The following is a 24,638-nucleotide window of genomic DNA, read 5'->3' on the forward strand; positions in this document are numbered from 1 at the left end:
CGTGTGGATGATGGTACCATCTACCAGGCTGGACAACACAGGAGGATAAGCTATGTGGAGAGTGATGATGAACTCAGTTTTGAACATATTGTTTTAGTGCCTGTGGGACAGCCAAGAAATTCAAAAGGCAGTGGGATATATGTGTTTGGGTCTCAGGAGAGGGGTCTGGGCTACAGATCAAGATTTGAGAGTCACTGGGGTTGAGCTGGTAGTTGAAGGCAAGGGCATGGATGAGGATAACCTCAGGTGTTTGTGTAGCATAGGAGGAGGGCCAAAGACCAAACTCTGGGGGAAGCTTAATTTTTCATGAAGGGCAGAGGAAGAGGAATCCACAAGGGAGATTGAGAAGGGCCAGCCAGAGAGGTAAGAGGAAAACAAAGAAAATTCCTGTCACGAGTCCCAAGGTGGGAGAGACCATGGGGATGCAGACTGCAGAAAACAGTAAGATCATCATGGAGAGGTGTCCAGCAGATACAGAGGAGTAGGGGGCACTGGTGACCTTGGCAAGAACTAAGCTGATGGAGTGTGTGGGGGCAACCAGCCTAGAATGGAGTGAAGGCAGAGAGAATGAGGATTAAAATTAGTTATTAAAATAACTCTAAGAATGTAGCTGTGAAGGGGAAGTGAGAGCGGCAGCTGGAAAGGTTTTTAAGAGCTAGACGAGGGTGGTGGTTGGAGGAGTTGCTCCCAATCTCTCCACTGTAGAAGGAAACTGGGAGAGAGAAGAGCCAAAAGAGGGCTTAGGGGAAAGTTGTGGAAGGAGGTGATAAGGGCCTGTGTCCGGGAGGGAGACTGTTCCCCAGGTCACAGAGGCCCCTATCAGGCTGGCATTTCCTCTCCGTCCCCACCCCCTTCCTGCCTTCCCTGGAGCTGGAAGAGAGAAGAACCGAGTCACACCCTGGAAGAAGCCCTGTGCCTTCAGAGGTCTTTCTGCCTGCCTGTAAGCTGGGGTTGGGGCTGGGGGAGGTGGGGGGTCTGAGGGAGGGATAAGAGCCAAGGACTAGAACTGGCAGTTTAGGCTTTTGGGGGCAAGGGTAGGAGAGGGGAGTGGAGAGATTGAGAGGCGTGGGAGCTGAGTTTCTGGAAGGGATCCTGGAGGCAGCAGCTGGGTCTAGGGCCTGGGGGAATAATGCCGGGGGCCAGTGGGGTGCCCACTCAAGCCCCCTTCGCCCACAGGTCCCCATGCCTCTCCTCCTCCTGCTGCTCCTGCTGCCAAGCCCTTCACGCCCCCAATCCATCTGTAACGTCTCTGAAGTGGCCAAGGTGGAAGTGAACTGTGATAAGCGGGGGCTGAAGAAGCTGCCTCCAGATCTGCGAAACGACACAGACATCCTCCACCTGGATGAGAACCCCCTGGGCACCTTCTCTACGGCGTCCCTAGTGCCTCTGACTCGCCTCACTCAGCTGTACCTGGTTAAATGCCAGCTGACCAGCCTGCAGACTGACGGGACGCTGCCACTGCTGGATACCCTGGATATATCCCATAACAAGTTGAAAAGCCTGCCCTTGCTAGGACGAGCGCTGCCAGCACTCACTACCCTGGAGGTCTCCTTCAACGAGCTGACCTCCTTGTCTCCTGGTGCCCTGGATGGCCTGAGCAAACTCGCTGAGCTCTCCCTGCGTGGCAATAAGCTGAAGACTCTGCCCCCTGGGCTCCTGGGGCCCACAGCCCAGCTGAAGCAGCTCAATCTGGCTGACAACGAGCTGCAGGAGCTGCCCCCTGAGCTCCTGAATGGGTTGGAAGAACTCAACACCCTCTACCTCCAAGGGAACTCGCTGCACACGATACCAAAGGACTTCTTTGGGACCCTCCTCCTGCCTTTTGTTTTTCTGCACAACAACTCCTGGGAATGCAACTGCGAGATCCTCTATTTCAAGCGCTGGCTAGACCTCAACGAACAAAATGTCTACTTATGGAAAAATGGTACGGATGTCAAGGCCATGACCCCCAATGTGAAAAGTGTACGATGTGATGACAAACCCGTCATCGACTACCCAGGGAAGGACTGCCCCAACTCTTATGAGAACAGCTTCGACTATGATGAATATGGCAATGAAGACCAGAATGGTGGTAAGGTGACTACCACAAGGGCTGTGGTCAGGTTCTCTACTAACACCGAAGTCCATACTGCAGTCCATACAACCCACCAAGGCCTACTCTACTCACCGTCTAGTGCTCCTCTACACAGCCAAACGCCCCACTTGACCCCAACCCAAGAGTCCACTAACAAACAGACCACATTGCCAAATATCACGGAATTCATCATATTCTCCAAAACTTCAAACCCCACTACTGAACCCACCAACAAACAGACCACATTGCCAAATATCATGGAATTCATCATATTCTCCAAAACTCCAAACCCCACTACTGAACCCACCAACAAACAGACCACATTGCCAAATATCACGGAATTCATCATATTCTCCAAAACTCCAAACCCCACTACTGAACCCACCAACACCCCAACCACCACAAAACTCACCTCAGTCTCTGCTACCTTAGAACCCATCCCTGAATCTGAAATCTTGAAGGTCCATGAGGCGGCTCAAGAGAATTTAGATAGCTCCAGAAATGACCCTTTTCTCAACCCTGACTTTTGCTGCCTTCTCCCCCTGGGCTTCTACATTTTGGTTCTCCTCTGGCTCCTGTTTGCCTCTGTGGTCCTCATCCTGCTACTGTGGTCCTCATCCTGGGTCCAGCACGTGAAACCTCAGGCCCTGGACTTTGGTCAGTCTGCTGCCCTGGCCACAGCCTCACACACCACACATCTGGAGCTGCAGAGGGGAAAGCAAGTGACTGTGGCCCGGGCCTGGCTGCTTTTCCATCGAGGGTCACTCCCCACTGTCCGCTCCAGCCTTTTCCTGTGGGTACGGCCTAATGGCCGTGTGGGGCCTCTGGTGGCAGGGCGGCGGCCCTCAGCCCTGAGTCTGGGTCGTGGTCATGACCTGCTGGGTACAGTTGGCATTAGGTACTCTGGCCACAGCCTCTGAGGGGGGTGGTTTGGGGACCTTGAGAGAGGCTCTGATGGGCTTTCCTATTGGGACCTAGCTGGGGTGGGGGGGGGCAGAGTAAGGAGCACAGGATCAGGGGGAGGTCTTAATTAATTTTCCTTTATCAGAAGCCTCCTCTTCACACCACAGGCACACAACCCCAGACCCAGCAAGTCAGGAGGGGGAGTGAGATGGAAGAGTTGGGTGGGTCATAGAACAAAGCTCCCAAGGCCGCATGGGTTTTGTTTTTTTTTTTCCCCCAGACCACTAGATAACTACCGTTACTTTTGGGAAGTTTTAGGAAAAAGCAAATAATAAATAGAATAGAGCGTGGTTCCGACATGTATCTGTGTATCGAAAAAAGAAAGAGATTTATCAAAACGTGAGCCTTGACTGTCTCTGGGTAGGATGAATATGGGTAGTTTTTTCTTTTCCTCTGCTTAGCATTTTCTGGTTTTCCACCATAATATATTATTTGTATAATAAAAAATAATTTAAAAAAGAAAATTTCGTTTCTTTTGGAGGAGACTGGCTGGGGCACCTGTCACCAGCATTTCAAGGCCCCAACTGCCCCCACCCTACTTGCACTACTCACGAAAACAGCTCTAGTCCCAGCCTGCACTTCCCCTGCCTGGGTGTCTCCTCTCCTCCAGGAGTGACCACCCACCAGGCCACCCCAAACCCCAGTTCCAGCTCAAGAACCATGTTTCCCTGGAGCTTAGTGACATTGCTGAGGCCTACCTGCCTGCAGTACTAGGAGAGAAGGTGGGTGCCTCTTCACACCCGTGGCCTCAAGAAATGCAGCTCTCCTGCTTTGCCCAGCTCAGAGGGACAGGAGAAGGGTATGGGCCTGGCAGTGTGTGCCATCTTGGTGGGTTTTACTGAATAGTCTCAGGTTTCCTGCTCTTAAGCTAGGACGCAGGCAAATGGAACCCACTGCTCTCTGTTGTGCCATAGATTCTGCCATTCCCTTTACCACGCTGGGTGGGGCTTTCTCTCCTGCCTCGTCTCCAGCCCAAACCAAGGACTGGGGCCCAGAGAATGGGAGTGAAGGCTGAGCCCTTCTGGTTCCACAGAGACTCCTTCCTCCAGACGGTGTTGGAAGAATGTTCCTACCTTGAAAACCTGACTGTGTCTCTCTCCTGCTTTGAACTCTTCCCCGGGTAGAGCACAAACTCTTGAACTTGGCAATCAAGGACTTCTGTTCACTGACCCCATCTACCAGTCCCGCTTTGACAGACGTGACGTGTGCTCCAGCTATCGCCAACTGCACAGATCACCTCTTCCATAGCAGTTCTCCTCTAAGACTTTGCTCTCACGTCAGCCAGAGGTGTGGCCCCAACCCTTTCCCGACCAGCCTAATTGCTACTATGCACAGATCTCTCCGCCCCCAGGCTGGGCTAGGTGCTCCAAGTTACCCTGCAACCGTCTATTGCTACACTCCCAGGTCCCCAGCTGCTCCTGTGTCATCTTCCCTTCTGGACTTGGAACTCCTTAAGGACAAGGTCCAGGCTCCAAGTGTCTCAAAGTGGCCACTACGGCCCAGGCCAGCATGTGCACGGAGCGGGTAAGCAGAGACGCAGAGGTGGAAGGGCCCAGCAGGGATGCCAGGCTGCGAGGCTCCACCTCTTCTACTGACGAGGCCCTGGCCAGGGGGCAGCTCCCACCTGCTGCCTGCCTGTCCCTTGGCCTGGCTTGAAGCCTCTGGGCCTCCCGCTGCCCAGCCCTCCTTCCAGCCGACCTTCCCATGCCCTTTTATGCCCCAAGAGGTTTTTAGACTCCTTGAGAGCAGGCCCTGGGAATCACACACCTCCTTCTAAAGAAACAGGTAAGGCAGCCTGGGGCCCAGATCAAGTCTCTAACACTCTCTCTTTCCTCAAGCCTCCAGGCTGTGGGGCCCTGCCCCTCCGCTCCCACAGGTCAGCCTTCCCCTCAGAGCCTCTTTAGCCCCTCCCTCTTCAGGCTGCAGAAGCAGCCACCAGACCCCAGAGGCTTTTGCCAGGATTACATGAGATGACCTGTGCGTCTGTCTGAAGCAGCACACAGGGCGTGGAGTCTTCGTTTTCCTCACCCTGTCAGCTGCTGCAACAAGACTCATTTACACAGCATTTGCATAAAAGCAGCGGGTGCTTGTTCTTTAATAATTTTTCTTAAAAACTCCAGTTCCTGTTCTTCAGGGGCATCTGCTTCTTTGTCCAGTCTCCTCCCCCTCCTGCCCCCACAACTCTCCAGATCTGGGGTGGTATCATCAATCCAATTTATTGATTATGTCCTCAGTGAGGTGGAGGAAGGGCCACGTCCACCCACTGCAGACCCTCTGACCATCTTGACAGCTTCTGCTCTCTCCTGTCCCCTCAGCTCTGCCTCAGTTTCCCCACTGAGAAGGGGGGATCTTCTGCTGTCCTATGTGTCCTCAAACTAAAACCCAAGAGGAGGCCAGAAATCCTCAGGGAGTTTCCCAACTCCCCCCAAGGCACCGGCAGAGACAGAGAGGTCATGAGGATCAGGACAAGCTGGAGCAGGGGTAGGACAGACCAAAGTCCTCTACCGCAGAGGAGAGAACCACACTGTGGAGGGAAAATAAATAGAGGGGCCCAGGGCAGCAAAGTCCAGGCCCCCCGGGGGTGCACTGACTGTAGGAGCAGCGAGCGAGGGGGAGCCCCGGCACACTGGCTCCAGGCCCCTCGCCCGCCTCAGCCACTGAGGAAGAGACGCTTGTAAGCTTTGTTCATCTGCTCCAAGAAGATGAAGGTGAGGACGGTGTGGGGGCCCAGGCGGGCATAGTATGGTGTAAAGCCCTTCCACAGGCTGAAGAAGCCCTCGTAGCGGACGACCTTCACCAGCACATCCTAGACAGGCAGGCAGAGCGCAGAGGCTAGGACCTGGCCTCTGGGGCCCTGTCTCTCTTACCCAGCCACTCTCACTGCCCTCCCGGGGCATCCAATCCTCCAGCCCAAGCCCCCAGCCCTGCCTCCTCACCAGTCCGTTCTTGTATTCTGGCTTCCCATCAATCATTCGCATGTTCTGGATCCTGAAGGAGAGGAGGTAGGGGCATGAGAGACACAAAGGGGGCCCTCCTATCCCTCTCCAGGCCCAGGCCTGCATACTCACCGGGTCTTGGCAATGTCCACGGGCATGGAGGCAGCAGTAGTGACCAGGCCGCTGATCATGCTGGCACAGAAGTGGCACAGGATGTTGTCAGAGAAGTAGCCTGGGGGAGGTGGAGCAGGGGTGGCAGTCAGCTCGGAGCTGGCCCAGGCCAGGCGGGGAGCTGGGGGCCCAGCTCTGGATCTCACCTGAGTCCAGTAAGAACTGTTTGGATTGGGAGTAGGAGGCGAGCTGAGCAGCATTGACAACGACAGCCCGAGCCATGGTAGGGATACAGCCCTGGGGTGGGAGAGTGGGAGAAAAGTCAGAAATGCCCGAGACCTGACTCCGTGTCCCCCAAGTCTCCAGCCCCTTCACTCACCCTCCATAGTGTGAGAACCCCCTCCTCCCGGACAATTCGAACCAGGGCATTAAACACGTTTTTGTAGCCACGGCGCTGGTCGGGTGGAAGCCTGGTGGGAAGGCAGGGAGAGGCCAAGGTCAGGATTGACCACCCTGCCCCACAGGAACAAAGAAAGGGAGGCCAGAACAAGTGAATGCTCTGCTCTAGATCTAGGATACGACATCAGTTCTTTCATTCTAGATTCCAGGGACCTGGTCTGAGGGCTGGCTCAGACCTGGAACTCACCGGCCATCGGCAGTCATGCGGATAAGAGCCACCTCAGCTGGTGTTCCCACAAAGGCACCAGTTGCACCTGCAGTCATACCAATCACGGCCTTCAGCAGAAACCCCGGGGGTGTACCATCAGCCCCAGTCAGGCGCTCAAACAGCACGGTATAGATGCCAAGGCGAGTAGTGGTGTAGGTGGCCTGGCGCAGCAGGCCAGCTGACAGCCTGGGGAGTGAAGGGGTCAGTGCATCAGGCCAAGGTCTGGAGCTGCCAACCACACCCTACCCTTCATCCTGTGATAATGGCCCCAATACCCAGTGTAAATGCCCCTCAGCCCTTCTGCCTTCAGGATGCTGGTGAGGGCATGGATGCTGGTTTTATACTCTCGTGTCTTGGCTCCTTCCCCACTCAGCTGCATCCGGTTCTTCACCAGGTCCAGGGGCTGCACAAAAACTGTAGCTCCCATCCTGCAGGAAGACAGGGGTGGAGTCAACGGCCAGGTGTCCCTGATCTACCAATGCCCAACGGAGCCTGGCAACTAGGGGTCACAAAGGGCAGGGCCTGCCATGCGACTGACTAAGTATTCAGGAGGCTGGTGGGCATGTGTATAAGTCTCTGCATGTACCAGGAGCAATGGGTCCGAAAAATTCAGGGATCCAGTAGAGGCCATGCAATGAAAGCGCTCCATGCAGCTCCAAGGAGGTCAAGCAGTGACCTGGGACTGCATGCAGTCTGACCCAGGAAGGAGAGGTGGGCACTCATGACCTGAGAGTCCACGTCGTCCGGCAGGAGCCCCACGCAATGACCTGGAACTCCACAGAGCCCGGCAGAGCAAAGCAATGGTTTGGGAAATTCAGGTGGCCCGACAGGGACTATGCAATGACCCTGCATGCAGCCCAGTAGGGGCCCTGCAATGGGTGAAAAGATCCTGGCAGCCCACCAGGGACCTTGCAATACCCTGGGGACCGCGCTGACCCCATGCCGGCTCGGTTCACTGCAACAGACCCAAAGATGAACCGGGCCCGGTTCCTTGCACCCGTCCCTTCATCCTCCTTTCCCATCCCTGGGGCCTGAGCTTACCCGGCCAGACCCCCAAACAGGAACTTGACGGACTTAGGCGAGGTACGGGCCTTCGCGTCCATCCCGCCAGCAGCGGGACTCGCCGTCGCCGCCATCGCCACTCAATGGCCCCCGGCGCCGAGTCCCGTGCGCGCGCGGCCACGCTCGCGCCCAAGGTGACACCGCGCGCGCAACAGGAGGGAGGGCGCGCGCGCGCACGCCCCTCAAGCTCTCAGGACCAGCACAAACTGGAAGCTGGCGCAGGCGCGCAGCGCAAAGGCGGCCGGGAGTAAGGCGGAGCTGAAGGAGGAGCTTCAAGGACGGGTGCGGGAAGGGGTGTGGCTGATTTAGAAAGCCAGAGCATAGACGCAGTTTCTACCGAATTGGAATCGCGGGAAAACTGAGAGGAGGTTATTTGAAGATCTCGCGAGAACTGTGAGCTACGCTAGCCAGAGTTAGGAGGTCTCTCGCGATAGATACAGCAAGATTTCAGCTGGTGGGAGGGAAGTGTGGTGAGGACTCTCGCGAGATCTGAAGGTACCGCAGCGGCGGCGGCGGCCAGAAGAAGAGGTTTGTAAACTGGGCAGCTGCAGGATCCCGAGCACTAAGGAGGAGAGGATTAGGTCGTCTTCAGGGGCTTCAGTGCTCCTTCCATCTTCACAGGCGCTCCCTCCACCTCTAACCTTTCTTTTAACCGGCCTCTTAGGACCGGAAGTCCTTCTTCGTGAGCGTCCAATGCTGGAAGTGGCCGGACTTTCTTTACCGGAAACCTTTTTCGGGGGATAGGAAGACGGCCCACCTGGCCGGAAGTCCCACCTCCTGGAGCTCCCCCACCCTTCCAGAAGTTTTTCTGTCACCTGTGTTTGCCTCCGTCCCTTTTCCGTTTTATCCCTGTTCCAGAAAAGGGTACATTTAATGTCTCCTTCCCAGCTCCACTAAACGGCTTAGACATCTCACTCCCCGAGTCGGGGTTTCTTCCCCGCTCCCCCATGTAGCTGGGAAGTGGGACCTGGGGGTGGTTGGACCCCTGGGCTCCTGAAGGGGGCGGAGAGGGCGCAGAACTCGCTTCTGCTCCTGCTACCAGGACGCGGCCTCCTCAGCCTCTCCCCTGCGGCTGCCATGCACCCTGCGGCCGCCATGCACCCTGCGGCCTTCCAGCTTCCTGTGGTTGTGGCCACTGTGCTGTGGGGAGCGGCCCCTATCCGGGGGCTCATTCGAGCGGTGAGTCTGAGCGGCAGATCCGGGAAGGGCGCTGAAGACAGAGGTTGCAGGCTGAAGGGGGACATGGACTCTCTTGTCCGCAGACCTCGGACCACAATGCCAGCATGGACTTTGCAGACCTTCCAGCTCTTTTTGGGGCTGCCTTGAGCCAGGAGGGACTTCAGGTGATTTTCTTCCCTTTTTTCTTGTTTCCCCTAAATCCTCCATCCTTCGTAGGGGTTGAGGAGCCTTGCCCTTGGGTGAAGTTGGAAGTAGGAAGAGAGTCCACTTAGCAACTAGGTGCATAACCACATCCAGTGTGGAATCTAGAGGGAGAAGACCAAGTCTGCCCCTAGAACTCTGAGCCTTATAGGGAGACTGGAAGTGGACTAAGATAAAAGGCAGGGCAAAGTGGTGCTTATCAGTAGAGTCTTTTGAAGCCAGTTATTGGTTTTATAACCTTTGACAAGTTAATTATTTCTCTGAGCCTTGGATGGGTTTCCTGTAAAATGGGATGATAATAGAAATTATCTCAGCGTTGTTATGAAGATTAAATTAGATAAACAATTTTGTAGTACTTCATCACAAAGACTGCCACATAGCAAGAACTCAGTTGGGTCATAGCTATCAGTATAGTTGTTTGTAAGAGGGGTAATTGGAAAATTAAAGGGAGGTGTTAACAAAATCAAACAGAATAAATTTTAAAGATCTTATTGGCTTTATTCAACGATTCATGAATCGGGCAGCATCTCATCTGGTAAATAGGAAGGAGCTCCCAAGAACTGTACAAAATGAAAGACTTTGATAGGCAGAAGAGCACCCGAGGGAGTGTAGAGGGAGTTATACTAGCAGAAAGCTGATTGTGGCAGGATCACTTTTCTTTAGGAAAGGGCAGGGGTCTGTCAGGCAGATGACCTCACTAAGGCTGACCAGGTAATTCCAGATTGACTGGTTTAAGATTCTATTTCTGGGGGAGGCTGAAACCGTAATTAAGTTAGGTGTTAAGTCTCCGTTCAGTAACCTGGGGGCTCAGCACAAGTGACTCCATTTTGGGCCTGTTGTCTCTTTTTTAACAGAGGGGCGTATGTTTTGTATGAGTATGTACTGAAGAAGGGAATGTGAAACAGAACTTGAGAGAAAGTGACATGAATGAGTGGAGAATTGAATTACATTCAGTGGGAAACTGGAAGGCAGAAGAATTTGAATTAGCTCTGAGTATGCGGTATAGATTAGCTCATCTGGGACAGGGAGAGGGATATTGGGAAGGTCCGGTAAAGGGAGGGTTTGATGTAATTGTATCTTCACGAGGCTAAGAGAAGAGGTAGACTTCTGACTCAGGTGGGATGCTCAGGCCCCAGGAATGAGAAGGAAGTGAGGAATAGAGGACATGCAGCTTGTGGGAGCCAGTGTGCTTGGTGGGGCCCTGTGGGGAGCAGAACCTAGGGAGGTGAAATCCGACTGTTGTTTGCTTCTCTTCCCTAGGGCTTCCTTGTGGAGGCTCATCCAGCCAATGCCTGCAGCCCCATTGCCCCACCACCCCCAGCCCCGGTCAACGGGTCAGTCTTTATTGCACTGCTTCGAAGATTCGACTGCAACTTTGACCTCAAGGTTGCTGAATGTGGAGCGGGAGCTGGGAAGCTGAGGGTAAAAAAAGCACCAGGAATGGAAGTAAGGCCCATGATGGCTCCTAACCTCCTGCCTTGTCTCCCTAGGTCCTAAATGCTCAGAAGGCTGGGTATGGTGCAGCTGTGGTACACAATGTGAATTCCAATGAACTTCTGAACATGGTGTGGAATAGTGGTAAGGTTGGGGGATCTGGACAGCTGGGTTTTCAGTAGCGCTCAGACTGAGAGATGGTGGGAGGACTGAAAGTGTAGGGAAGAGAAGTCGATCCTTTGGGTGGGATGGGGCAAAAGAGCCAAATGCTAGGGTTACTAAAGGATTGGAGTGGAGGGTTGGGTCCCCATTGTAATGCCCTGATCCTTGCAGAGGAAATCCAGCAGCAGATCTGGATCCCATCTGTGTTTATTGGGGAGAGGAGCTCCGAGTACCTGCGTGCCCTCTTTGTCTACGAGAAAGGGTAGGACGTGTCCCTCCTTCTCGCTCTTTCTTCAGCACTTCCATGCTAACCTGGAGCCCAAACCTCAGTGCCCCAACCATTCAGCCTCTGGCCCTTCATACTCTGCCTCTTGACTGTCTTCCCACCTCCTTCCCCACCCATGGGCCTTGTCCAGAGCCAGTTACTTTGTTCCTCTGCCTTTCCTGTCCCTCTGATACTCATCTTCCTTTTCCCAGGGCTCGGGTGCTTCTGGTCCCAGACAATAACTTCCCCTTGGGCTATTACCTCATCCCTTTCACAGGGATTGTGGGACTGCTGGTTTTGGCCATGGGAGCAGTGATGGTGAGTAGCTCAGGGAGTATGATGGGAAGAGCTGAGGCCTTTAAAGCCAGGCTGGATCTGGAGTTGGGAGGTGGGGATGGTTTGTACTAGATTATCCAGTTTTGTTCCCTAAGCCTGATCCATCCACTCCCCCTTCCCCAGATAGTTCGTTGTATCCAGCACCGGAAACGGCTCCAGCGGAATCGACTGACCAAAGAGCAACTGAAACAAATTCCTACACATGACTATCAGAAGGGTGAGGGGGATAGGGGAGAGGAGAGCCTTTCCCACAGCTTACCTGGTTCTAAAGTAGTTTGAGCCAAGGAGATAAGGGGCAAAGAAAGATGGTTGGAAGATGCCACCTTTCCTCCTCTTTCTCCCCATACATACAGTGAGGACAGATAGGAATAGAGCAGGAGATGGAAGGCAAAAATGACTAAATGGAATAGTTCAGGGAAGAGATGGAGGCCCAACCTTGTTTATAAAGGGGAAAGTGGAGAGAACAGAAAAATGGGAGGAGTAGGGAGGATTGAGTGTGAGAAGGAAGAAACAGGTAAGGAGGGGCTGGGTCTTCAGGCCCTGGAGCCTCCAGTGCCCAAATAAGGCTATAACAGAAGCCCTGCCCCCCCATTTCCGCTCCTCCCATTCCCTCTCTCTCCGCCCTTACACCTCCCCCAAAAAAAACCACTTCCCTTCTTACCTCTCTGTTTCTCTTTGCTTGTCCATTCTAACTCCAAATTCCTCATGTTCTACCCTGGCCTTACTCTGCCCCAGGCTTAGCTCTTCCACTGGTTCTGTAGAACCAGGGAAAATAACTTTTGCAGGGTTTAGCTCCACCACAGGCCTCCTGGAGTGAGTTTTTGTGGGCTCTAGTCCAGGATGGCTCAGTAAAAGGATTCCTTTCATCCTCCCTCAGGAGACCAGTATGATGTCTGTGCCATCTGCCTGGATGAATATGAGGATGGGGACAAGCTGAGGGTGCTCCCCTGTGCTCATGGTGAGGCCCTCCCTTCCTGTGCCCATGCCCCCACTCCACCAGCAGGTACCAGGTGCTTCACCTCATTCTTCTCTGCAGCCTATCACAGCCGCTGTGTGGACCCCTGGCTCACTCAGACCCGGAAGACCTGCCCCATCTGCAAGCAGCCCGTTCATCGGGGTCCTGGGGATGAGGAGGAGGAGGAAGAAACTCAGGAGCAAGAGGGTGATGAGGCAGAGGAGCCAAGGGACCACCCTGCCTCAGAACGGACCCCACTTCTGGGCTCCAGCCCCACACTTCCCACCTCCTTTGGTTCCCTAGCCGCAGCCCCCCTTGTTTTACCCGGGCCTTCAACAGATCTTCTCCCCTCGCCTTCCTCCTCTTCCTCTTCCGTTGCCATCCTGGTCTAATGCTCCCCTTACCCCTCCACCTCTGCTGACCTGTTTGCACAGCCTCTCCTCTTTCCAGTCTTCTATGCTGAGAGGGGACATTTCCGCCCCAGGTTTCTCCCTTACCCAACCCCGTCCTTTTGAGGGGGTTGAGGGTGCAGAGGGACTGGGTCTTCACTTACTGAGTTAATAAAATTGTTTTCGTGGACTAAGGAAGGGTAAGATCCTTCTCAAACAGGTGAATTGCCCCTTTTTTTGCCATAAAGGGGCAGGGGAGTGCTGGGAGACTAACCTATAGTCATGGGGACAGCCCCAGCAGGCATTTTTTGTGACTCAGAGAGGGGGAGCCCCACCCACACGAGGATGACTCAACTGGCCCTGCCTTTCCCACAGGCCTGGACCCATTCTCTGGTCTGGATGGTTCTATTCCATTATCCACCAATTCATCTAGCACACTGAGGACCTAGGACTGGAAATGCCACCGTGGAAGGGCTGGGCCACCTGGCCAGGTGGGCCTGAAGCAGGTGGCTCAGACCTGGACATGGAGGCAAGAAGCTCAAATTTCTAGTAGTGCCTCAACCCTCCTGCTGCTAACACCAAGCCAGGGTAAAGGAGGCAGATCCCAGTGAGTGTCCTCCATCCTGACGCCCAGGCTAAAACCACACAGCACCTTGTTAGTAGAATCTTTTTTATTCAGAAAAAAAACCCAAAAAACAAAAAAGTTTTCCAACCACACACAGGAGGGGTATGGGTAGGGGGAGGTGTCTGTCCATCCAGCCCCAGCCCCCAGCCCATGTGGTTTTGGCAGCAATAAGGGGTGTGGGGTAATGGCCCCCAAAATAAAAATGGTGTATGTGTGTATATGGGAAGGGAAGGAAAGGGGTGCAAAAGCAGTGGGGAGTGGTGGGGGGAAGGGACAGACGAGGTCAGTACTGGGAACGCCGCAGGTGGGAGGCCATTTCATAACATTTCTTGTTGATCATACCACCGTGGACACCTTCTTTGCCCATCAGCAGGACTAGCGCTGGAGGAAAGAGAAAGAAGGCTAGGACCCAGGTGTCACAATTCCACCCCCTGCCAGCTGTTCAGCAGCTGTCCAGCCCTGGGGGCTGTAACCCAACCTCATCTCTCCCAACCCCCCCCCACACAGGCAGGCTGTCAGTCACTCTGAAACAATAGGGCTTTTCAAAAGGGGAAAATCAAGCTTAAAGGCTGGAAAGGAACACACTAAAATTTAGGAGTCAAAGGCTTGTAGACTGTTGATTCCTGTTCAGGCTATAAATGGCTGTGAATGAGCCTGCCACCTCCAAGCTTTAACAAAAGGGCTCAAAAGACGTGAGCTAAATGCTGACTTATGACCAACAGTCTACCTCCTCCGAGAAAACAGGGAGTTTCTCGTTTGAAAAGGTTCAAGCCAGGAAGGAACTTAAGAGATAATACAGTTCAACTTCTTTATATTACAAGATGAGGAACTGAAAGAGAACTGGAGGGACTATCCAATGTCCCAGCATCCAGCAGGCTGGGAGAGAAAGCTGGTTTGGTTCCTTGAGGAGGAACCACACAGAAAAAGAAGCCAAAAAATTAACAGAAGGAGGTATATTAGGGATTTTGGAGCTAGGTAAAGGGTAAGACTCAGAAACTCACTCTTGGCAGTCATGGTGACAGTGATGTTGAAGGTGGGGGCTCCGCCGGTGCTCTTGGTACGAAGATCCATGGTAAATTCCCCATCCTGCAGCAGTGAGTCCCGGATCACAGAACATTTCTGGCCCCCAAGTGTCAGCCCATTCACGAAAAAACTTGACCGGTCTTTGCCAACCAGGACACCAACCTCAGCTGGCTGCAAGGGGAACCAAGCACCCATCAAGTTAGTCAGTATACCAAGATTCCCACATTCGCCAAGGACCCACCTGCCTTCCACTTCTCAGAGCTAGAATCGCCCCCCCACGGAGGGAAGGTGGAGGAAAGGCGTAGGTTATGTGCTTTGTACACATCCATGAAACCTGAGAAACTCTTAGGACTGTCGCAAGTTAGTGCACAAAAAGATCATGATCCTCAAACCTAGAGAATGGGAAGGGACGACATATTTCCTCTGGAGACTTAGATCTGGTTTAATAGGGAAAGCAAACCCAGGAAATAAAGAGGGCCAAAAGCCAGTGAGGACAGTGGAGTGGAATGGAGTGGGGAGCCTTTGGATGCTCAGCACTCTCCTTCAGGGAAAGCAGAAGCGAAGAGGGCAAGGGAGGGGGCGGGCTAAGCAGGAGAAGCAACTTTGCCCTTATTTGGTCAAAGGTGCGGCAGGAGTTGTTAGGGGCCCGGACGCCTGGGTCTCCAAGTAACCTAGAGTTTAGGTCCAGGTATCTATGCCCCAAGATGAGGAAGCAGATCCCTGGGGGCTTTCCGGGCAAGTTGGAAAACTTTTGAAGGAGGCCCGGGGCTAGACCCGGCAAGCCAGCTCTCGGGTCTAGATACCCCAGGGAACCTTTCTCCCCCTCCCCCTTACACCCCAAATCCCCACATCCGGTCCCCTCCCGCCCGGAAATCCCCTTCCCCCCTTTTGAACTTCCGTTCCCCCTCCCCACTTCCGGGCAGTGTGGACAGGGGAGGTGGTGATGGGGACAGCAGTAATCATCCCTTATTCCTGCGCTTATACTGTCCTAGAACTTCTCACAAAGTTCCCCTGCTCCAGGCCCCGCCGGATGGCGGGAAGGGAGGGCGAGGGGACTTCCGGGATTGTTCTCAGAGGAATGTTGAGTCCAACGTGCCCACTTAGGGGGGGCGTGTGGCGGCCTCGCCCTCTCTAATGGAGTTGGGAGGGGCAGGCAGCCCAGAGGGCGGGCATGGGACCCAGGCCACGCGACTGGGGCTCCCTCCCGCATAAGGAGGAACAATGGTGGAGGGGGCGCGAGCCAGCGGCGGGAAGTAGAGCTAGGGGTCCCCAAGTCCCCTCTCATTCACCATCCCTGGTTGAAACTGCAGCGCGTGCCCGCCTCGCCCAGGAGGAGGCGGAAGTGGGCCGCCGCACCGGGCGGCGCGCCCCTCCCCGCCCTGTGCCCCGGATGTAACGCCCCGTCGCGGAAAGCGGGGCGGCAGGCGGGATGGACGCGGCCGCCTGGGGCGTAGGATTGAGGGGCAACAGAGGGACCCGCTCACGTGCAGCCGCCATTCGTGCCGCTTCCAGGGCAAAGACCAGGTCAAGGCCTTTCGCTGCCCTCCCCAGACCGCGCCCGCCCCCACCCAAGTCCCTCCTTCAGCGTCCAAGTCCGGCCAGTGCCCCAGACCGCGCAGGCTTCGCAGTACCGTGATGTTGACGAAGGTTTTCCCGGGGACGGCGGCCCAGACGGAGGGCGAGTCCTTATAGCCCACGATGGCCGCGTCCTGACAGGTCCCGTCCGCCATGAGGTTGTCGATGTAGGCGTTCCACCCGGCCATGGCGCTGCTACTGGGGCTGCTCTCGGCGCTGCTGCTGGGGCCGCGGGCTGGGCTCGGGCTGCCTCGGGTTGGCGGGCGGGGGGAGGCGGAGAGCTTGGGGCACGCGCTGCTGTCCGGACCGCGGCTCTGCTAGCTGTGCAGCAACCCTCGCACCGCCACTTCCTGCTCCTCCCCCCCTCCCCTAGATTTTTATTTGCAAAGGGCGGTAGGGGCGGGGCCTGCTCCCCATTCCCTCCCTACCCCCACTTGCCTGCCCAGATACCGAACTTTGCAAATGCAATTTTAAAAATCCCTCCCCCTATTGCAAAATTTGCAGAGTTTGAGGGAAAGCAATGTCAAAGGATGGGGGGGCAGGGAAAGGTTAGGGTTAGGGCTGGCTCCACTTCGCATTAAATATAAACCAGACTTTGGTATAGGGGAAGGCAGTGAGCCACAGGGAGGAAGGAAAGTGAAAGGAGGAATTAGCAAGCTGCAAATTTAGCAAATTAAAGAGGAGTCGGGGAACTCATGGTTAAACCGAACGACTCCCCCTTCCCCCACCTCCGCCGGAGGGAAGGAACGGCGGGTGGCGGCGGCGCGTGCGGCCGCGCCTGCGCCGGGGCGAAGAAGGAAGGCGCGTGGGGCGGTTGGGGCCGGCGGCCGGCTTCGCGGGCGCGCGCCTGGGCGCGCCTGGCCGGACCGATTTGGACACCCCTGCGAAGGAAGCGGGCCGGGGACGTGTCTCCCGCCAGTCGGAAGGGGCGGGGGCGAGGCGTGCGCGTTTCTCCTCCTCCACTCTTGATTTTATTTATTCAAGAAATAAGGGAGCTAGGGGAATTTCACAAAATCCCCTAGCCGTTTATAGAGTTGAAGGCATCCACTGGGGACACTTGTGTCCCCAGCATCTGCCTAGGTGGCACAAGTTGGCCTCACTGGAGCCCACCCCCACTCCAGAGGACTATCCCTTGCTGGATCAGCTCCAGCCCCGAGCCTCACACCGATGTCCCAGCCCCGCCCGCCCCTCCGCCAGCAGTTTGGGTCACTGGCCGTGCCCCTCGGCCCGTCTCTGCAGAAGTCACTGGGCGCGGGCGCCCGCGCGGCCACAGGGACGGGACTATTTTTCAAAGCGGAAGAATACTAAGAAGTTTCAAGAGTTGCAACTTTTTCAATAAAGGGAAAGTCCCTTCTACTTTGGGCCGGCTGGGTTTTTTCTTCTTTTCCAGTAAAATTTATGCTAAGAACTTCTGTACGATTAGTTCGCTCGCCGACAACTGGGAAGGGGGTGGGGCATGACCTCACGGCGGGCTTAGGTGAATGGGTCGCCCCTGGCCGCCGAGGGGCTTGGCCACTTCCGACCCCTCGGGGCAGGAAGGGGCTTCGTTTCTCTCATCCTCCCGAGAGGGCCGCGGTTCCCTGCGGCCACTCTGAGCCCCTTGGACAGCCGACGCCCCCCGAACCCGTGTTCCTCGACAGCCGGTGTGGCTGACTCACTGGCCCACTCGGGCGGGTCCGCACGCGGGCACGTGGCGGCGCTCCCCGCCCGCCGTCTCCTGACCTCTGGCCTGCCGCACCTCCCACCCCGGGGTGGAAAAATCCCGGGAGGGAGCGGCCAGAGATAAGGGGGAGGGGCGAGATGGGAGATGGGGGTAGGGACCCTGGGGTGGGGGCTGGGACGCAGACTCCGCGGGGCAGGCGGGGCGGGGAGGTGAGTCACCGGGCGCGTTCCACCCCGGCGCCGGCAGGAGGGGCCTCCGAGTCGCGAGCGAGGAGCCGAGGCGCCCTGTGACCCTCGCCCCCCCCCACGCCGGCCGGCCCGAGCCTCGGCGTGCCTCCCTCTCCCGGCCGGGGCTGCGGCAGAACTCGGGGCAGCCCCACACTCCCCCAGAACCGCCCTGGCGGAGAGAGTTACCGAGGGCAGGGACCTGCTTCCCTGCACTGCCGCGAGCGGACCGCCGGACCGGCCCCGGGCGTTCAAACGCTCACAAAGGGCCGCCCCCCTCCTCCAGTCCATTCATTCTTTTCACTCCTGATTCAACATCATTCATTGATGGGCTGGGACCGCGCCCTGAAGCGCCCGCAGTCGTTAGGGACAGGGGCTCCTGACTGACAGTTTCCCCGCTGGGCGATAAGTGCTGTCCCAGCGCTATCAGTAGGCAGCCGTGCCAACTTTAAGGGCCCGTCTAAATTCGTCTCCCTGCTCTCTCCTCCAACCCCTTGCTGGCCTGGAGAGGGTAGGATGGGGTGGAGCCGAGAGAGGCTGCTATGAGGACCCTGAGAGGTGAGACCCTCTCGCCTTCTGAGTGGGGGGTTCAATTTTAGACCTCAGAGCTTGCCCAGAACCCCCGGCCCCTTCCCCCACTGAGGGCAGAGGCAGCCCTGCGCCTGCCAAGTGAGCTGAGCATGTGTGGATGTCAATCCTGCAGCCCCTCTTCCAGGCCCCCTCCCCAGCCCTGCAGGGCTCAGGTTACCCCTGGCCTTTCCTAAAGGGCATTAGTTCCTCTTTAACCTTTGCAAAAAGGGAATATAATCCTGCGGAGGGGAGAGACCCCCTACTCTGAAGCCCCTCCCCTTCTCCTCCACAGTGGTAGAATTAAAAGTAGGGAATTTTATTGGGCAACAGAGAGAAAGAAGGGGGTGATTAGCCTTTGGGAGGGGAGCAGGTGCCCAGGGCCAAAAGCCTCTTCTTTAGGCTTGAGTGGGCACTTGGCTGCCAACCCCGGTGTGGAGGGGGAGGATGGAGAGAGAGAGAGGCGGGGCTGGCTGGGGGACAGGGAGGCTCGGGGATAAATGCCCAGCCTGAGAGAGGGTGAGCTGACACCGTCCCAGCTGCCACCTAGATTCCCAGCTCATCTCAAACCACCAGCGAAGACAACCCAGGTCTAGTGAAATCTTTCAGCCCCAGAGGATGGGCGGGTGGTGTAAAGGGCGAGGGTGGCACTCGCTTGGAGAAAGTGGGGAAAATGTAGGCTTTTTTCCCTCTTGGGACCGGGGATGCTTGAGAAAGACTGGAGGGGTTGGAGCAAGCAGGATGGGGGTACACAAGGATAGGGAAATGAGACTGTGAAGAGAGGCAGGCAGAGATGGCTAGAGAAGGGTATTTAGAGTTGGAGACAGATGAGGAATTTGGGGTCCCTGAGGATTTGAAGAAAACTGAGGAGCAGGAAAATGAGAACCAGAATAACAAGAGAGGATTTGAGGGCTACAAAACCATGAAGAACAGATTGCTTTACCAGAAGGGTGGGGGGAGAAGGCATAAGTGCAGCTTTGTGGGAGATGGGGGTTCAGGGAGGGTGGAATCCGAGGAGTTAGAAAGGAGAGGCCCCTGGATTCTTAGGATGAGAGAGTGGAATAGGAGCTGTTCTGAGTGGGGGAGGGGGCTTGCCTGCCTCTTTGGTCTGTGACCTTTTTGTGGGATATTTTTAGTGCCAGCACCTGCCTTGGGGTGGGGAAGACTCTTAAAGGGCAAGGGATTTTGGGTTCCTTAAGGGCTCAGCTGTCCACACTCACTCACATCTCGTGTCCTGCAGCCATGGCCATGCAGAAAATCTTTGCCCGGGAAATCCTGGACTCCAGGGGCAACCCCACAGTGGAGGTGGACCTGCACACAGCCAAGGGTAACACAGGCCCATTGAATTGGTTTGCCTTGGAAGACCCAACCCCATCAGGCCTTTGTCTCCCATCTCTGTGCCACAGCCTCTCCTTTCTCTGGGATCCCCTTCCCCAGAGTTCTTCCCGGGCCTTCCTCTTCTAACCTGGCTCCCCACGGAGGAGAAGCAGGAGTCTCTGTCTGCCTCCTGCCCCTAGGCTCAGAGGATACCTCGGCCCTTTGGGGGTGGATGAGGCTCTCTATGATCTTCCAATTCCTCCCGCCCCAGGACGATTCCGAGCAGCTGTGCCCAGTGGAGCTTCCACCGGTATCTATGAAGCTCTGGAACTAAGAGATGGAGACAAGTCTCGCTACCTGGGGAAAGGTGAGGAAAGACTGGCACTGGAGGAGCCTGTATATGGGGGTGGTTCCAGGACGTGGGCACACAATGTCTGCGTGGGGTAGAGGACTGGGACTCAAAGCTCTTGAGGAGCTGGGGTCCACAGGAAGAGACTTGATTCAGTCAGAGATCTGACCCCCACACCCTGGCCTCTCTAGGGGTCCTGAAGGCTGTGGAGCACATCAACAAGACTCTAGGCCCTGCTCTGCTGGCAAAGGCAAGTGGAGGAGGCTGATTCCCCCTCCCCCACCCCCTTATGCCTGTGAGAGGCCGGGTAGCCCATCTCCCCCAAATACCTGCCCTTCTCCCTTCTCCGGCACATGCCCTGGCTCCTAAGAAAACCTGACCTCTGCTCTCCCTTCCTCAAACCTGCCCTTCCAGAAACTAAGTGTTGTGGATCAAGAAAAAGTTGACAAATTTATGATTGAGCTGGATGGGACCGAGAATAAGTGTGAGTGAAGGGCTAGGGATAAGGGAAGGGGTGGGATGCGGGAGGGGTAGGGGGGAGACCACGGGGCTGAGGTCTGGTTAGTATTATTTCCGTGTCCCATATTTTGGGGCACACCGTAGCTGGATGGACTTCTATTCATTCCACAGGCATTTCCTGATGCTTTCCCTCTGCCAGGCCTAGGCCGGTCTGTGGACGCAGACGTGAAGCTGACACGTTCCCCTGGGGTGGGGGCTCCCAGAGTACCTCGGGCAGCCGGGGAGACATCTGTTAACAAACTCTTAATGCCCTGTGGTTTGGAGTTCTGGATTCTTCCTGGAGTGACCAGAGGGAAAATTCGAAGAGATGACCCCAAACTCTGGGGGAACAGCTCTCATCCTTTCTTTGTGCTTGCCTCCTCCAGCCAAATTTGGGGCCAATGCCATCCTGGGTGTATCCCTGGCTGTGTGCAAGGCCGGAGCAGCTGAGAAGGGGGTCCCGCTCTACCGACACATCGCAGATCTCGCTGGGAACCCGGACCTGGTCCTCCCAGTCCCTGTGAGTGCAGCTGCCCCTGCCAGATCCCACAGTGACTGAGTTGCCCCACCCAGCAAGGATTGCATAAACAGCCCCTGGAAAGTCCACCTTCCAGACCCAGTTCCAAAAAAGCGGTTTCCTGAAATGGAACCTCTCCTGCCGTGGTCCAGCCCCTCCCTCTTTGCCACAAGCCAAACCTTCCCTTAAGCCTCTCTGCTTCTTTCCCTTGATGTAACCAGGTCCCTCACATTCCAGTTCTAGGCTCAATAACTCCAACTTCTCCTTCTGCCCTGTATCCCAACCCCCAAGTCAGATCGAGAGCTTCTTCGTGGCAAGGATCTTGGCATTTCTTTGTATTTTCTTCAATCTTTATTAAACCAAATTCTCTCTTTATAGAAACCCTTTGAATTTAATCTCAGTAATAATATTACCACTTACTGTTGCTTATGTGGCAGACTGTAGGAAAGCATGCACTCTGGAGACAAGCTTCCGGGTTCAAGTCCTGGTTTTACCAGTTTCCTAGTTGTGTGATCTTAGGCAAGTTGGTTTAACCTCTCTATGCCTCATTTTCCCCATCTGTAAAATGGGGGATAATAATAGTGCCTAGTTAATAGGTTTGTTTTGAGAATGAAATGAGCTAACGGAATTTACGTAAAGCACTTAAAGCAGTGCCTGGCCTTGGTAAGTGCCATATCAGTGTCAGCTATTACACACCAGACACGTGCTAAGAACTTTGCATTCAATTTCTCTAGTTTCCAGCATAAGATCCTGCAGATAAGCAGGCGGTATCCCCATTTTATAGACATGAGGAAAGAGGCTCTGAGAAGTAAAATTACTCATCCTAGATCACTCAGCTAGTAAGTAGGAAGCCAGGATTCCACCTTGACAACTTTCCCCAACCCTCCTGATCCCTCACACCCTGTCCCAGGTCTGAACACCCTCTCCCTGCCCCAGGCCTTCAATGTGATCAATGGGGGCTCCCATGCTGGAAACAAGCTGGCCATGCAGGAGTTCATGATTCTGCCCGTGGGAGCCAGCTCCTTCAGGGAAGCCATGCGCATTGGCGCTGAAGTCTATCACCACCTCAAGGGGGTCATCAAAGCCAAGTATGGGAAGGACGCCACCAATGTGGGTGACGAGGGTGGCTTTGCACCCAACATCCTGGAAAACAATGAGGGTCAGTGTGAGCTCTCGGAGGGGCAGAGGCCCTGGGTTCCCACAGAGAAGGGGCTACAGAGATAGGGTGCCGTGGAGCCTCAGGTCCTCTCTTGCCCCTCTCTCAGCCCTGGAGCTGCTGAAGACGGCCATCCAAGCGGCTGGTTACCCAGACAAGGTGGTGATTGGCATGGATGTGGCAGCGTCAGAGTTCCATCGCAACGGGAAGTATGATCTGGACTTCAAGTCGCCTGATGACCCTGCACGGCACATCACTGGGGAGAAGCTGGGGGAGCTGTACAAGAGCTTCATCAAGAACTATCCTGGTGAGACTGCAGGGTTCCACTGCTCCTGCCCGAGTCCCTGGCAACTGCCCAACACACTGACTTCACTGCCTCCGCTGCCACCAACTCGGTCCTTCCAGTCTTTAGCCCCATCAAAATCCCAACCTAAACTCTTCTGACCAGTCATCTCTCCATGAGGGCCTTCTGACCTTTAACCCATCTCTGCCCCCATCTCCCACCAGTGGTCTCCATCGAGGACCCCTTTGACCAGGATGACTGGGCCACTTGGACCTCGTTCCTCTCGGGGGTCAACATCCAGATTGTGGGGGATGACCTCACAGTCACCAACCCCAAGAGGATTGCCCAGGCCGTTGAGAAGAAGGCCTGCAACTGCCTGCTGCTGAAGGTCAACCAGATTGGCTCGGTGACCGAATCCATCCAGGCGTGAGTGCCTCCTGGCCTGGGGCGCACCATAGCTTCCCTCCACCCCAGCTCTGCCCACTCCAGCTACAGTCTTGCCCACTAACTCCAAGTCTGACTTTCCCCACCCTCCTGACCTCAAGGCTTTGACTACCCCTTGGCCCGACCCCAAGAACTTTGCCGTTGTGTCCCTGCCATGCCCCACCCCACTCCGTGCCATTCCTCTCTCCCAGATTCTGCCCTTCTTCCCACCAGCGTCTCAGGAGCCCAAATTCAAGATCAAGAATCTCCTCTTCTCTCCTACTTCCCAAAGAACTTAGTCATTACCCTCCCCTCAAAGTGCCCATTCCCCAAAACAAGGGAAAAGCCCCACCAGCCCTTGGCTTCCCCACTGAGGTAGTGCCATTAGGTCTTATCACATGTCCTCTCTACCTAGCTGTAAATTGGCTCAGTCTAACGGCTGGGGAGTGATGGTGAGCCACCGCTCTGGGGAGACTGAGGACACGTTTATCGCCGACCTCGTGGTGGGGCTCTGCACGGGACAGGTACTCATGGCTCTCCTCTGCCAAGCATCTCACCAAGTTTTCTTGGGGTCCCTGGCCTCCTGCCCCTGAGTTGAATGCCACCACAGGCTACTCCCTCAGGGCCAGGCCCAATCCCTCCTCTCCAGCCTCCTGCAAACCTCGGATTCCCTCTTCCCTCCTTAGATCAAGACTGGTGCCCCCTGCCGCTCAGAGCGTCTGGCCAAATACAACCAGCTCATGAGGTACAGTGGTGTAGTCGGCCTGGGCGTGGGCAGCCGAGGGCTGTGGGTTGGAAGGGTGCAGCTCTGACTTTATCTGCCTTCCAGGATTGAGGAGGCCCTTGGGGACAAGGCTGTCTTTGCTGGACGCAAGTTCCGTAACCCAAAGGCCAAGTGAGAGGCTGGAGGCCCCCGGACCCCACAGTACAGGTCTAGGCCTTCAAGCCTTTCTTCCTGAAATAAACACTGGTGCCAACCACGACAGTGGTGTGCTCTTTTGTGGGAGGGAGTAGATGCTGGTCTCTGGGCTGTGTAAGACAGGAGGTTGAGAGGTAGGGGCAGGAGGGGGAGAACAGACGTGGAACCTGCTGGGATGAGGAGGAAGTGAGGGGCTGGTCAGCGAGGAAGTTGGGCTGGACCTTGAACAACAAAGTTCACATTTTGGAAGGAGGCTGCGGGAAGCGGGTGCCATGTGTGAAATGAAGCTGAAGAGGCACTGACAGAACATGGAACCAGCTCCAGGAGGGGAACGGGGTAGGGGACCAGGGGGTGTGACATCACCATGAGGGGGAAACTAGATCAGATCTGCCGGTAAGTTGAAGTACACGGTCTGCAGAGTGCACTGCAGCGTCGAAGTCTGAGTGCTCATCCTCACGAAATCCAAGCGCGTGGTGAGAATGAGTGATAATCAGAGCAGCTACCACTTCTATGGAGCTTCGAGGATCTGGAACGGTTCTAAATATCTGACATATATTGACTTGTGTAATCTTTGAAATGGTTCTATTAGATAGTTACCATTGTCCCCGTTTTATGGGTGAGGAAACTGAGGCACAAAAAGGAAAAATACCTGTTACCCAAGGTAACAGAGTTAGTAACTGGCAGAGCCAGGGTCCAAAGCCAGGCCATGTGGCTCTAGCGGTTTTGCTCTTAAAATATTCTCTCTTATAAATCTCTATGAAAGGG

The 24,638-nt window shown here is 55.4% G+C and overlaps 5 protein-coding genes across 6 annotated transcripts; 3 read left to right on the forward strand and 2 right to left on the reverse strand.

The window, feature by feature from the left end:
• Positions 1–665: 665 nt before the first annotated feature.
• Positions 666–3,004, forward strand: GP1BA (glycoprotein Ib platelet subunit alpha). The gene is made up of 2 exons (XM_087440566.1): positions 666–940; positions 1,177–3,004. Exon 2 carries the CDS (start codon positions 1,183–1,185, stop codon positions 2,992–2,994), a length of 1,812 nt encoding a protein of 603 aa, XP_087296692.1. The 5' UTR covers positions 666–940; positions 1,177–1,182; the 3' UTR covers positions 2,995–3,004.
• A 2,225-nt stretch (positions 3,005–5,229) lies between these two features.
• Positions 5,230–7,951, reverse strand: SLC25A11 (solute carrier family 25 member 11). The gene is made up of 8 exons (XM_014789636.2): positions 7,793–7,951; positions 7,027–7,179; positions 6,731–6,937; positions 6,464–6,554; positions 6,291–6,381; positions 6,106–6,205; positions 5,974–6,025; positions 5,230–5,843 (listed from the first exon to the last, which is right to left on the reverse strand). The coding sequence occupies exons 1-8, from the start codon at positions 7,885–7,887 to the stop codon at positions 5,688–5,690; spliced, it is 945 nt and encodes a 314-aa protein (XP_014645122.1). The 5' UTR covers positions 7,888–7,951; the 3' UTR covers positions 5,230–5,687.
• A 183-nt stretch (positions 7,952–8,134) lies between these two features.
• On the forward strand, positions 8,135–12,951 carry RNF167 (ring finger protein 167). 2 transcript variants are annotated; one of them, XM_004433208.3, is made up of 10 exons: positions 8,135–8,341; positions 8,478–8,992; positions 9,076–9,156; positions 10,454–10,579; positions 10,684–10,771; positions 10,961–11,051; positions 11,267–11,372; positions 11,514–11,607; positions 12,268–12,348; positions 12,427–12,951. In XM_004433208.3, exons 2-10 carry the CDS (start codon positions 8,891–8,893, stop codon positions 12,735–12,737), a joined length of 1,080 nt encoding a protein of 359 aa, XP_004433265.1. In that variant the 5' UTR covers positions 8,135–8,341; positions 8,478–8,890; the 3' UTR covers positions 12,738–12,951. The 2 variants fall into 2 exon arrangements, with proteins under 2 accessions (XP_004433265.1, XP_087296693.1); XM_087440567.1 differs by having other exon boundaries at positions 8,135–8,992.
• A 436-nt stretch (positions 12,952–13,387) lies between these two features.
• PFN1 (profilin 1) lies at positions 13,388–16,295 on the reverse strand. The gene is made up of 3 exons (XM_004433209.3): positions 16,014–16,295; positions 14,361–14,553; positions 13,388–13,740 (listed from the first exon to the last, which is right to left on the reverse strand). Exons 1-3 carry the CDS (start codon positions 16,143–16,145, stop codon positions 13,643–13,645), a joined length of 423 nt encoding a protein of 140 aa, XP_004433266.1. The 5' UTR covers positions 16,146–16,295; the 3' UTR covers positions 13,388–13,642.
• Positions 16,296–19,529: 3,234 nt separating this feature from the next.
• ENO3 (enolase 3) lies at positions 19,530–23,932 on the forward strand. Its single transcript, XM_004433210.3, has 11 exons — positions 19,530–19,738; positions 20,000–20,095; positions 20,269–20,327; positions 20,492–20,561; positions 20,962–21,095; positions 22,029–22,251; positions 22,358–22,555; positions 22,756–22,957; positions 23,370–23,478; positions 23,641–23,699; positions 23,784–23,932. The coding sequence occupies exons 1-11, from the start codon at positions 19,654–19,656 to the stop codon at positions 23,851–23,853; spliced, it is 1,305 nt and encodes a 434-aa protein (XP_004433267.1). The 5' UTR covers positions 19,530–19,653; the 3' UTR covers positions 23,854–23,932.
• The last annotated feature ends 706 nt before the right edge of the window (positions 23,933–24,638 follow it).

Source organism: Ceratotherium simum, chromosome 16 (genome assembly GCF_057802395.1).
Source record: "Ceratotherium simum simum isolate JZ-2026a chromosome 16, ASM5780239v1, whole genome shotgun sequence".
Lineage (NCBI taxonomy): Eukaryota > Metazoa > Chordata > Mammalia > Perissodactyla > Rhinocerotidae > Ceratotherium > Ceratotherium simum.

Excerpts from the sequence above, each read along its gene's own strand:
- GP1BA (XM_087440566.1), top strand. The coding sequence starts at position 1,183 with ATGCCTCTCCTCCTCCTGCTGCTCCTGCTGCCAAGCCCTTCACGCCCC.
- SLC25A11 (XM_014789636.2), bottom strand. The coding sequence starts at position 7,887 with ATGGCGGCGACGGCGAGTCCCGCTGCTGGCGGGATGGACGCGAAGGCC. Across the intron at positions 6,938-7,026 it reads CTGAGGGGCATTTACACTGG|GCTGTCAGCTGGCCTGCTGC; the intron begins GTATTGGGGCCA and ends TTCACTCCCCAG. Across the intron at positions 5,844-5,973 it reads CAGAATACAAGAACGGACTG|GATGTGCTGGTGAAGGTCGT; the intron begins GTGAGGAGGCAG and ends CTGCCTGTCTAG.
- RNF167 (XM_087440567.1), top strand. The coding sequence starts at position 8,891 with ATGCACCCTGCGGCCGCCATGCACCCTGCGGCCTTCCAGCTTCCTGTG. Across the intron at positions 8,993-9,075 it reads TCCGGGGGCTCATTCGAGCG|ACCTCGGACCACAATGCCAG; the intron begins GTGAGTCTGAGC and ends TCTTGTCCGCAG. Across the intron at positions 11,373-11,513 it reads TGGCCATGGGAGCAGTGATG|ATAGTTCGTTGTATCCAGCA; the intron begins GTGAGTAGCTCA and ends CCCCTTCCCCAG.
- PFN1 (XM_004433209.3), bottom strand. The coding sequence starts at position 16,145 with ATGGCCGGGTGGAACGCCTACATCGACAACCTCATGGCGGACGGGACC. Across the intron at positions 14,554-16,013 it reads AAACCTTCGTCAACATCACG|CCAGCTGAGGTTGGTGTCCT; the intron begins GTACTGCGAAGC and ends TTCCCCTTGCAG. Across the intron at positions 13,741-14,360 it reads TGTCACCATGACTGCCAAGA|CGCTAGTCCTGCTGATGGGC; the intron begins GTGAGTTTCTGA and ends TCTTTCCTCCAG.
- ENO3 (XM_004433210.3), top strand. The coding sequence starts at position 19,654 with ATGGCCATGCAGAAAATCTTTGCCCGGGAAATCCTGGACTCCAGGGGC. Across the intron at positions 19,739-19,999 it reads GGACCTGCACACAGCCAAGG|GACGATTCCGAGCAGCTGTG; the intron begins GTAACACAGGCC and ends CTCCCGCCCCAG. Across the intron at positions 23,700-23,783 it reads AAATACAACCAGCTCATGAG|GATTGAGGAGGCCCTTGGGG; the intron begins GTACAGTGGTGT and ends TCTGCCTTCCAG.